Source organism: Cherax quadricarinatus, chromosome 30 (assembly GCF_038502225.1).
Source record: "Cherax quadricarinatus isolate ZL_2023a chromosome 30, ASM3850222v1, whole genome shotgun sequence".
In the NCBI taxonomy this organism is placed as follows: domain Eukaryota; kingdom Metazoa; phylum Arthropoda; class Malacostraca; order Decapoda; family Parastacidae; genus Cherax; species Cherax quadricarinatus.
This window is the reverse complement of record NC_091321.1, coordinates 16,549,315-16,561,814: the sequence shown is the minus strand read 5'-3', so window position 1 is coordinate 16,561,814 and position 12,500 is coordinate 16,549,315. Positions and strand designations below refer to the sequence as shown.

Here is a 12,500-nt window from a genome sequence, read left to right as displayed (position 1 = left end):
CGATCCCATGATAACGGCAGACATTCATGTAGCCTAGAACCAATTTACCACAGTTGAATGACTGGAAATTGAACCGTATTTTTTGTTGGCCGTCTATATCTGTTATTGGTCGGTCTGCACCAGTTATTGGCTAGTCTGGGAAGTGCTTACCTGATACTTAACACTGTTCCATAAAACAAAGAGATTATAGCTATAAAATGAATAGTTTATTATATACGTAATACACTCGAGTCAGTTACACATAGCAAAATTATTTGAGTATGTACTAACCTAATTGTGGTTGCAGGGGTCAAATCATAAGTGTATGTGTGTGTGTATTCACCTGTTTGTGGTTGCAGGGGTCGATTCATAGCCACTGGCCCCGCCTCTTCACTGATCACTACTAGGCCCTCTCTCCCTGGTCCATGAGCTGTATCATACCTCGTCTTAAAACTATGTATGGTTCCTGCTTCCACTACGTCACTTGCCAGACTTCCATTTCCTGATAACTCTATGACTAAAAAAATACTTCCTAACATCCCTTTGACTCACCTGAATCTGAATCTTCCAATTGTGACCCTTTGGTTCTGTGTCCCATCTCTGGAACATCCTGTCTCTGTCCACCTTGTCAGTTCCTCGCAGTATTTTGTATGTCGTTATCATATCTCCCCTAACCCTCCTGTCCTCCAGTGTCGTCAGGCTGATTTCCCTTAACCTTTTTTCGTAGAACATTCCCCTTAGCTCTGGAACTAGTCTTGTTACAAACCTTTTCACTTTCTCTAATTTTTTGACGTGCTTGATCATGTGTGGGTTCCAAACTGGTGCTGCAGTATGGGCCTGACGTACACAGTGTACAGTCTTGAACGATTCCTTACTGAGGTATCGGAATGCTATACTCAGGTTTGCTAGGCGCCCATATGCGGCAGTAGTTATCTGGTTGATGAGCGCCTCAGATGTGCTCGGTATTATACTCACCCTAAGATCCTTTTCCTTGAGTGAAGTTTACAGTCTTTGGCCTCCTAGCCTATACTCTGTCTGCGGTCTTCTTTGTCCTTCCCCGATCTTCATTACTTTGCATTTGGCGGAGTTAAATTCGAGGAGCCAATTGCTGGCCCAGTCTTCCAGTCTGTCCAAGTCTCTTTGTAGTCATGCCTGATCCTCATCCGATTTAATTGTCCCCATTATCTTCACATCATCTGCAAACAGGGACACTTCTGAGTCTATCCCCTCCGTCATGTCATTCACATATACCAAAAATAGCACTGGTCCTAGGACTGACCCCTGTGGAACCCCGCTCGTCACAGGCGCCCAATTCTGACACCTCGTCACGTACCATGACTCGTTGTTGCCTCCCTGTTAGGTATTCTCTGATCCATTGCAGTGCCCTTCCTGTTATGTGTGCCTGATCCTCTAGCTTTTGCACTAATCTCTTGTGAGGAACTGTGTCGAAGGCCTTGCAGTCCAAGAAAATGCAATCTTCCCACCCGTCTCTCTCGTGTCTTACTTCCGTTACCTTTTCATAAAACTCAGTAGGTTTGTGACACAGGATTTTCTTTCCCTGAATCCGTGCTGGTTGTCGTTTATAAGCTTGTTCTATTCTAAGTGCACTACCACTCTCCTGATAATCTTCTCCATGACTTTGCATACTATACACGTCAGTGACACTGGTCTGTAGTTGAGTGCCTCGTGTCTGTCTCCTTTCTTAAAAATGGTGACTACATTTGCCGTCTTCCATACCTCAGGTAGTTGTGTGTGTGTGTACTCACCTAATTGTGACTGCGTGTGTGCGTGTGTGTGCGTGTGTGCGTGTGTGCGTGTGTGCGTGTGCGTGTGCGTGTGTGCGTGTGCGCGTGTGCGTGCGTGTGTGTGCGTGTGCGTGCGTGTGCGTGCGTGTACTCACCTAGTTGAGGTTGCGGGGGTCGAGTCCGAGCTCCTGGCCCCGCCTCTTCACTGATCGCTACTAGGTCACTCTCCCTGAGCCGTGAGCTTTATCATACCTCTGCTTAAAGCTATGTATGGATCCTGCCTCCACTACATCACTTCCCAAACTATTCCACTTACTGACTACTCTGTGGCTGAAGAAATACTTCCTAACATCCCTGTGATTCATCTGTGTCTTCAGCTTCCAACTGTGTCCCCTTGTTACTGTGTCCAATCTCTGGAACATCCTGTGCATGTGTGCGTGTGTGTGCGTGCGTGTGTGTGCGTGTGTGTGTGTGCGTGTGTGTGCGTGTGTGTGCGTGTGTGTGCGTGCGTGCGTGCGTGCTCGCGCGCGCGTGCTCGCGCGCGTGTGTGTGTGTTTCCAAAATATTTACACAGCGGATCTACCGACACGAGGAAACTTAGCACATGCGTTAGCAGTCTAGAGAACTCGGAAATGTTATAAATTTTGTCACAACCTCCCTGCAAGTTTCTAAGCAGTGCTGACTATGGGTACCTAAGCTCATCCACGGGTACCTGAAGCTCAGCCAGGGTGCTTGAAGCTCAGCCAGGGTGCCTAAAGCTCGGTCAGGGTGCCTGAAGCTGTTATCACTTAAATAGAAAGTGACTACCGGAAATCACATCCCGTGCTTCGTGCTACTTGAATAGCGTATTTATAATTACTGCGTTATGAATTGAGGAAACCCACGTGGGCACTGTAGCAATGTAAAAAAATAGACTGTATACTTCCATCTCTGAGATCTTCGCTGCTCTTGTATACTTCCATCTCAGATTTTCGCTGCTCTTGTATACTTCCATGTCTGAGATCTTGACTACTGAAGATCTCAGACGGAGATCACAACATACGGTCTCTTTTTTTTTTTGCAGTGTTTCTGTCTCCATGTGGGTTACCTCAGTTCATCAACAAGTGTTCACCAAACTGATGTTTCATTGCCGGATTATATTTATGTAAAGTGCTAAACCCTTGTGGGTAACTGAACATCGATTCGTGCTGTACTCTTGTAAAACGTTGAGCATATAGTGAACATGGTGAATCAGCTGCAGTGGGGGTGATTGTATATATACCGCTATGTATTGAATGTATCGCGTACAGCGTTGAGTAGAATTACTGAAAGAGGGGTATGCCAGAAAGTAGGATTACAGAGTAACAAAGAGAATTCAGGAATTACGGGAATGTGTAGACACTGAAGAATATAAGTGAGCAGTGTTTATATAAAGGTAAAGAGAAAGTTTTTTGCCGCATTTATGGATTTGGAAAAAGCACACGGTAGGGTAGATAAAGTTTTAAAGTTTTTATACAGAAAGCGAGGCTCACTTTAGGGTACGTGGTAGATAAGACTATTTTTCAGTAAAAGTAGGTCTTAGACAGCTGTGTGATGTCACCATGATTGTTTAATGTTTATAAACTGGGTTGTAAAAGAATTGAATGCTAGGGTGCTGGGGAGAAGTGTGGAGTTGAAAGATAATGAATTTAATACGAAGTGTGAATTGTCAAGGATGGAAAAAGAAAGTGTGAGAAGAGAGAGTTAGGGAGAGGTAGGGAGAGAGAGTAAGGGAAGGAAGGAGTGTTGAACACAGCTCACAGCAGACAGTAATCAACAGACACGTGTAAGATGTCTGCGACCTACATTCACCAGTAGACCAGACGACTCCCTCCCTCCCTGGCTACCTACCTACCAACCCATCCTGTCTTCTCTCCCTATCTAACCCATTTCTTACATTCTATTCCATCATCTCTCCATCCCCTCACCATTCTATTCTTTCTTACAGAGTATTCCTTCATCCCATTCCGTTCATACTTTCTTCTTACGAGTGTTGTTGATGTTCCGTCTGGTGCTGCTAGTATTGGTGCTGGTGTTACTACTACTGCTGTTGTTACTACTACTGCTGGTGTTACTGCTTGTGATGGTGATGATGCCGCTTTTACCAATGCCGTTGGTGTTGCTGCTGCTGTTCCAAGTGCTCGTGCTGCTGGTGTTGTTGCTAATGATCGTTTTGTTGCTACTGCTTTGTTGTTGGCGGTCGTGGTGGTGCTTTGCTGCTGGTGTTATTTCTGCATACTTGTACTGTTAGTGCTGCTGATGGAGTGGTAGTGGTGCTGTTTCTGCTGATTCTATTTCTAACGCTGCTGTTTGTCTCTACTGCTGCTTCCGTTGCCATAGTTGCTGTTTATTTCTATTGCTGATGGAAGTGCTGCGTTGGCATTACTGCTGCTTCTACTGGCACTTGCTTTTATTGCTTGTTTTTTTCTATTGCTCGTGGCACTGCGAGTTCTGCTTTTGCTGTTTTTGCTATTGCTGCCGTCGCTGCTGCTGCTTCTGTTGCTGTTGCTGCCACTTGTCACCATGCCTAACGCTGTTGCTGCCACTTGTCACCATGACTAACGCTGTTGCTGCTGTCGCTGCTGCTGCTGCTGCTGCTGCTGCTGCTGCTGCTGCTGCTGCTGTTGCCACTTGTCACCATGCCTTACGCTGCTGCTGCTGCTGTTTCTGCCACTCGTCACCATGCCTAACGCTGCTGCTGCTGTTGTTGCTGTCACTCATCACCATGCCTAACGCTGCTGCTGCTGCTGCTGCTGTTGCAGCCACTGGTCACCATGCCTAACTCTGCTGCTGCTGCTGTTGCTGCCACTGGTCACCATGCCTAACGCTGCTGCTGCTGCTGTTGCTGCCACTGGTCACCATGCCTAACGCTGCTGCTGCTGCTGTTGCTGCCACTGGTCACCATGCCTAACGCTGCTGCTGCTGTTGCTGCCACTGGTCACCATGCCTAACGCTGCTGCTGTTGCTGCCACTGGTCACCATGCCTAACGCTGCTGCTGCTGCTGTTGCTGCCACTGGTCACCATGCCTAACACTGCTGCTGCTGTTGTTGTTGCTGCCACTCGTCACCATGCCTAACGCTGCTGCTGCTGCTGCTGCCACTCGTCACCATGCCTAACGCTGCTGCTGCTGCTGCTGCCACTGGTCACCATGCCTAACGCTGCTGCTGCTGCTGCTGCCACTCGTCACCATGCCTAACGCTGCTGCTGCTGCTGCTGCCACTCGTCACCATGCCTAACGCTGCTGCTGTTGCTGCCACTCATCACCATGCCTAACGCTGCTGCTGCTGTTGTTGCTGCCACTGGTCACCATGCCTAACACTGCTGCTGCTGTTGTTGCTGCCACTCGTCACCATGCCTAACGCTGCTGCTGCTGCTGTTGCTGCCACTCGTCACCATGCCTAACGCTGCTGCTGCTGCTGTTGCTGCCACTGGTCACCATGCCTAACGCTGCTGCTGCTGTTGCTGCCACTGGTCACCATGCCTAACGCTGCTGCTGTTGCTGCCACTGGTCACCATGCCTAACGCTGCTGCTGCTGCTGTTGCTGCCACTGGTCACCATGCCTAACACTGCTGCTGCTGTTGTTGTTGCTGCCACTCGTCACCATGCCTAACGCTGCTGCTGCTGCTGCTGCCACTCGTCACCATGCCTAACGCTGCTGCTGTTGCTGCCACTCGTCACCATGCCTAACGCTGCTGCTGCTGTTGTTGCTGCCACTGGTCACCATGCCTAACACTGCTGCTGCTGTTGTTGTTGCTGCCACTCGTCACCATGCCTAACGCTGCTGCTGCTGCTGCTGCCACTCGTCACCATGCCTAACGCTGCTGCTGCTGCTGCTGCCACTCGTCACCATGCCTAACGCTGCTGTTGTTGTTGCTGCCACTCGTCACCATGCCTAACGCTGCTGCTGCTGCTGCCACTCGTCACCATGCCTAACGCTGCTGTTGTTGTTGCTGCCACTCGTCACCATGCCTAACGCTGCTGCTGCTGCTGCCACTCGTCACCATGCCTAACGCTGCTGTTGTTGTTGCTGCCACTCGTCACCATGCCTAACGCTGCTGCTGCTGCTGCTGCCACTCGTCACCATGCCTAACGCTGCTGCTGCTGTTGTTGCTGCCACTGGTCACCATGCCTAACACTGCTGCTGCTGTTGTTGCTGCCACTCGTCACCATGCCTAACGCTGCTGCTGCTGCTGTTGCTGCCACTGGTCACCATGCCTAACACTGCTGCTGCTGCTGCCACTCGTCACCATGCCTAACGCTGCTGCTGCTGTTGTTGCTGCCACTCGTCACCATGCCTAACGCTGCTGCTGCTGTTGTTGCTGCCACTGGTCACCATGCCTAACACTGCTGCTGCTGTTGTTGCTGCCACTCGTCACCATGCCTAACGCTGCTGCTGCTGCTGCTGCCACTGGTCACCATGCCTAACACTGCTGCTGCTGCTGCCACTGGTCACCATGCCTAACGCTGCTGCTGCTGCTGCTGCTGCCACTGGTCACCATGCCTAACGCTGCTGCTGCTGCTGTTGCTGCCACTGGTCACCATGCCTAACGCTGCTGCTGCTGCTGTTGCTGCCACTGGTCACCATGCCTAACGCTGCTGCTGCTGCTGTTGCTGCCACTGGTCACCATGCCTAACACTGCTGCTGCTGTTGTTGCTGCCACTCGTCACCATGCCTAACGCTGCTGCTGTTGCTGCCACTGGTCACCATGCCTAACACTGCTGCTGCTGCTGCCACTGGTCACCATGCCTAACGCTGCTGCTGCTGCTGCTGCTGCCACTGGTCACCATGCCTAACGCTGCTGCTGCTGCTGTTGCTGCCACTGGTCACCATGCCTAACGCTGCTGCTGCTGCTGCCACTGGTCACCATGCCTAACGCTGCTGCTGCTGCTGTTGCTGCCACTGGTCACCATGCCTAACGCTGCTGCTGCTGTTGTTGCTGCCACTCGTCACCATGCCTAACGCTGCTGCTGCTGCTGCTGTTGCTGCTGTTGCTGCCACTCGTCACCATGCCTAACGCTGCTGCTGCTGCTGCCACTGGTCACCATGCCTAACGCTGCTGCTGCTGCTGCCACTGGTCACCATGCCTAACACTGCTGCTGCTGTTGTTGCTGCCACTCGTCACCATGCCTAACGCTGCTGCTGCTGCTGCTGTTGCTGCTGTTGCTGCCACTCGTCACCATGCCTAACACTGCTGCTGGTCACCATGCCTAACACTGCTGCTGCTGCTGCTGTTGCTGCCACTGGTCACCATGCCTAACGCTGCTGCTGCTGCTGCTGTTGCTGCCACTGGTCACCATGCCTAACACTGCTGCTGGTCACCATGCCTAACACTGCTGCTGCTGCTGCTGTTGCTGCCACTGGTCACCATGCCTAACGCTGCTGCTGCTGCTGCTGTTGCTGCCACTGGTCACCATGCCTAACACTGCTGCTGGTCACCATGCCTAACACTGCTGCTGGTCACCATGCCTAACACTGCTGCTGCTGCTGCTGTTGCTGCCACTGGTCACCATGCCTAACGCTGCTGCTGCTGCTGCTGTTGCTGCCACTGGTCACCATGCCTAACACTGCTGCTGGTCACCATGCCTAACACTGCTGCTGCTGCTGCTGTTGCTGCCACTGGTCACCATGCCTAACACTGCTGCTGGTCACCATGCCTAACACTGCTGCTGCTGTTGTTGCTGCCACTCGTCACCATGCCTAACGCTGTTGCTGCTGTTGCTCTTGCTGCCACTCGTCACCATGCCTAACACTGCTGCTGGTCACCATGCCTAACACTGCTGCTGCTGCTGTTGCTGCCACTCGTCACCATGCCTAACACTGCTGCTGGTCACCATGCCTAACACTGCTGCTGCTGCTGTTGCTGCCACTCGTCACCATGCCTAACACTGCTGCTGGTCATGCCTAACATGCCTAACACTGCTGCTGCTGCTGTTGCTGCCACTCGTCACCATGCCTAACACTGCTGCTGGTCACCATGCCTAACACTGCTGCTGGTCACCATGCCTAACACTGCTGCTGCTGCTGTTGCTGCCACTCGTCACCATGCCTAACACTGCTGCTGGTCACCATGCCTAACGCTGCTGCTGCTGCTGTTGCTCTTGCTGCCACTCGTCACCATGCCTAACGCTGCTGCTGCTACTGCTGCCACTCGTCACCATGCCTAACGCTGCTGCTGCCACTCGTCACCATGCCTAACGCTGCTGCTGCTACTGCTGCCACTCGTCACCATGCCTAACGCTGCTGCTGCTGCTGTTGCTCTTGCTGCCACTCGTCACCATGCCTAACGCTGCTGCTGCTACTGCTGCCACTCGTCACCATGCCTAACGCTGCTGCTGCTACTGCTGCCACTCGTCGCCATGCCTAACGCTGCTGCTGCTACTGCTGCCACTCGTCACCATGCCTAACACTGCTGCTGCTGCTGCTACTGCTGCCACTCGTCACCATGCCTAACGCTGCTGTTGCTGCCACTGGTCACCATGCCTAACACTGCTGCTGCTGCTGCTGCTGCTGCTGCTGCTGCTGCCACTCGTCACCATGCCTAACGCTGCTTCTGCTACTGCTGCCACTCGTCACCATGCCTAACGCTGCTGCTGCTACTGCTGCCACTCGTCACCATACCTAACACTGCTGCTGCTGCTGCTACTGCTGCCACTCGTCACCATGCCTAACGCTGCTGCTGCTGCCACTGGTCACCATGCCTAACACTGCTGCTGCTGCTGCTGCTGCTGCTGCCACTCGTCACCATGCCTAACGCTGCTGCTGCCGTTGCTGCCACTCGTCACCATGCCTAACGCTGCTGCTGCTGCTGCTGCCACTGGTCACCATGCCTAACACTGCTGCTGCTGCTGCTGCTGCTGCTGCTGCTGCCACTCGTCACCATGCCTAACGCTGCTGCTGCTGCCACTGGTCACCATGCCTAACACTGCTGCTGCTGCTGCTGCTGCCACTCGTCACCATGCCTAACACTGCTGCTGCTGCTGCCACTCGTCACCATGCCTAACACTGCTGCTGCTGCTGCTGCTGCCACTCGTCACCATGCCTAACGCTGCTGCTGCTGCTGCTGCTGCCACTGGTCACCATGCCTAACGCTGCTGCTGCTGCTGCTGCTGCTGCCACTCGTCACCATGCCTAACGCTGCTGCTGCTGCTGCTGCTGCTGCCACTCGTCACCATGCCTAACGCTGCTGCTGCTGCTGCCACTGGTCACCATGCCTAACACTGCTGCTGCTGCTGCTGCTGCCACTGGTTACCATGCCTAACACTGCTGCTGCTGCCGCCACTCGTCACCATGCCTAACGCTGCTGCTGCTGCTGCTGCTGCTGCTGCTGCCACTCGTCACCATGCCTAACGCTGCTGCTGCTCTCATGTTTACTCATATATTAATATTATTGCTTTTATTAACATCTACAAGTTCTTGCAGTAAAATCAAGAATATTATCTTGTTAGTTTCTATTATTTACTGTAATTCAATATTATTTACTGTCGGTGTATAATATACTATTTAATGTCGATGTTTAAATTGTATTTTAAGCGAATTAAATAGCTGTTAATAAAGATAATTGATGAATATTGAAAATATTATTTAAGATGACAATAATGATAAGGACCAATCATACCATATATTAATGAGGTGAGTGAAACTGTTTATTACAACTGAGTTCTTTCATTGTGGATTTCATACACACGAAAAAGCTGTCAACCATCATAGATGTTCGTACTGTTTGATGTATCTTGAGGTTCTTAATCCTGGTTGGAGCTGCTGAATATTAAAATTACCATATACATTATACCAGAGTTCATCATTTCATATCTGTCGATACTTTTATATCTGTATATGTTCTATGTTTAAATATCTCTCATACACACTTTTATATCTATATCTCTATATCTATATATATATATATATATATATATATATATATATATATATATATATATATATATATATATATATATATATATATATATATATATATATATATATATATATATATATATATATATATATATATATATATATATATATATATATATATATATATATATATATATATATATATATATATATATATATATATATATATATATATATAACCTAAAGCCTACCCTTGAAGAGGTTCTTGATTCAAGGAATTGGTGCTACTCTTCCCTCCCTATTACTCTGGGTCCTGAAAGCCGCGTTTAATCAACTCAAAAGCCTATTCTAATGAAACTGCATTACTGAGTTACGACTCAATATTTTGAATTTCATTCATTCGTTAAAGCTTCGATTATAATATTAATAAATGTCAGTTATGCATTGATAAATATATATTATACATAATATACTGATGTTATATTACAATTTTTTTTGTTACTTAAAGACCTATATTTCTACTACTACTACTACTAATAATAAAATATGGAAATAAAAATCAAATGTATTTTTATTTTCAGTTGTGTATTTAAATGTCATGTTTGCTTAGATTATTATCTACTAATATAGTTTCACTTATTCTTATAATTGTAAATATTTACCAAATACTTGTTCCTCTATGACAAAAATCACTTTTAAACCTTTTCTAAAGTGGTCATCTTAATCAACTTATATAATTATCTCTTCCTGTCTATCCATTATCTTCTTTTACCACTGTTCTTTCTTTCCCTGTTCTTGACAGCCTTCCTATGACTTAATATAAAAACTAATTTTAGTCTAGAAAAATGTATACTTATGTTCTTATATTTATTATTGCAATACGGAGCAGTTTAATCAATCAGTTTTTAGTAAGTAGCTGTTCAGGCTTTTGGTACATAATGTGCATTTTTTTTGCAATCTTCTTAAGGGATTATATATTATGGACATATAATATGTGAGCCCCAACATATTATGTGCCTAAGTAAATAAATTATGTATTAGGATAATCGAATAAATTCAAACAATCTGACTTAATCCCATTAATCTCTGCATGAACAGATAATAATCAGTGCATACAAAAATTAAATGAGTGACTCAGATAATCACACAATCCCTGTTAATGTGTAATTTTCAGGTGCAGCAGCAGATATGATAATGCGGTTAAGAAGGTTACAAGCGATGTTAATCATGGTGGCTGGAAGTGTGGCCATGACACATGCGCAGTGTGAGTGTGGCCTATTCCTCGTCACCTCACGAACATGGCGGCCAGACCACCTCGCCTTCTCCACCAATAAAACTTATCTAGTGGACTGTTCCGACCCGCAGCAGGCCAGCCAGGAATGCATGAAGTACTGTGAGGAGGAGGTGAGTTTAAAATATTGACCATTGTCATAAATAATTTGGAGAAAAAATAGTGAAATAGGTAAGAGGGAGGGGGAAAAGGGCCTAATGCCTTTTCTTTATTATAAAATAATACAAGAATATTTTTTATATAATTTTTTTATAGTCCTCCAAATAAGCTAATTATTGTGAACCGTATATAAAGCTACACATACTTTTTTTAACCCTTAGAAATATATTTTACGTAACATGTTAATTCTGTGGCTATGAAATCAAGATGAATAAAATGGCAATTTAATTTAATATCACCATTAAAATAGTAGCGGGAACTAGGAGTCATATACAGTGGCTAATTTAAATATACCGAGTAATGTTGATCAGTGAACAGCAAAACAACATAATATTAGGTTTCATAGCTACAGATTTCGAGTACAAAAACACCAAACTCAATTTTGACTACATCTGTTATGTTTTGGCTCCAAATTACATAACAGATGAAGATAAAGCCGGAGAGGGTACAGAAAATATGAAGAAATACTGTAAGCGTTAACGGCAACGAGGCGATCTAGACACAAACATGAAGTAAATAACCACACAAACATGAAGAACATAACCACACAAACATGAAGAACATAACCACACAAACATGAAGAACATAACCACACAAACATGAAGAATATAACCACACAAACATGAAGAACATAACCACACAAACATGAAGAAAATAACCACACAAACATGAAGAACATAACCACACAAACATGAACAATATAACCACACAAACATGAAGAACATAACCACACAAACATGAAGAATATAACCACACAAACATGAAGAACATAACCACACAAACATGAAGAATATAACCACACAAACATGAAGAACATAACACCACACACGTGAAGAACATAACACTACACAAACATGAAGAACATAACACCACACAGACGTGAAGAACATAACACTACGCAAACGTGAAGAACATAACACAAACATGAAGAACATAACACAAACATGAACATACCACACAAACATGAAGAACATAACACCACACAGACGTGAAGAACATAACTACGCAAACGTGAGGAACATAACACAAACATGAAGAACATAACACAAACATGAACATACCACACAAACATGAAGAACATAACACCACACAAACATGAAGAACGTAACACCACACAAACATGAACATACCAAACAAACGACGTAACACTTCAAAGCAAAGAATATTTTGCAGAGTTTTAGACCACTGGGACACAGTGCTCATCACTACAGTTGTAAATACAAAATCATACAACCATTAAAAAACAAACCCCTTGCAAACACCAGATTCAACTACTACATGGGCTAACAGCGGTCAGTGGAACACTGACGGGGCTTCCCTTACTACCTCAAAACCATCTGTTGACAACGCAAATAATTAAGTTTATTAGGCACAGGTATACATAAGTACAATTACCGTAGTGTAAATTACATAGGACAATCCCAGAAAAAAATCACACAAAGTGACGTATT

At 46.8% G+C, this 12,500-nt stretch overlaps 1 protein-coding gene across 2 annotated transcripts in view; it reads left to right on the top strand.

The window, feature by feature from the left end:
* The window catches only part of LOC128692693 (uncharacterized), a 62,066-nt gene that overhangs the window by 23,399 nt on the left and 26,167 nt on the right, over positions 1-12,500 (top strand). For both annotated transcript variants that reach the window (XM_053781994.1, XM_053781995.2), the window contains exon 2: positions 10,774-11,003. In XM_053781994.1, coding sequence (XP_053637969.1) covers positions 10,774-11,003 — 230 coding nt within the window. The remainder of the gene's footprint in view (positions 1-10,773; positions 11,004-12,500) is intronic.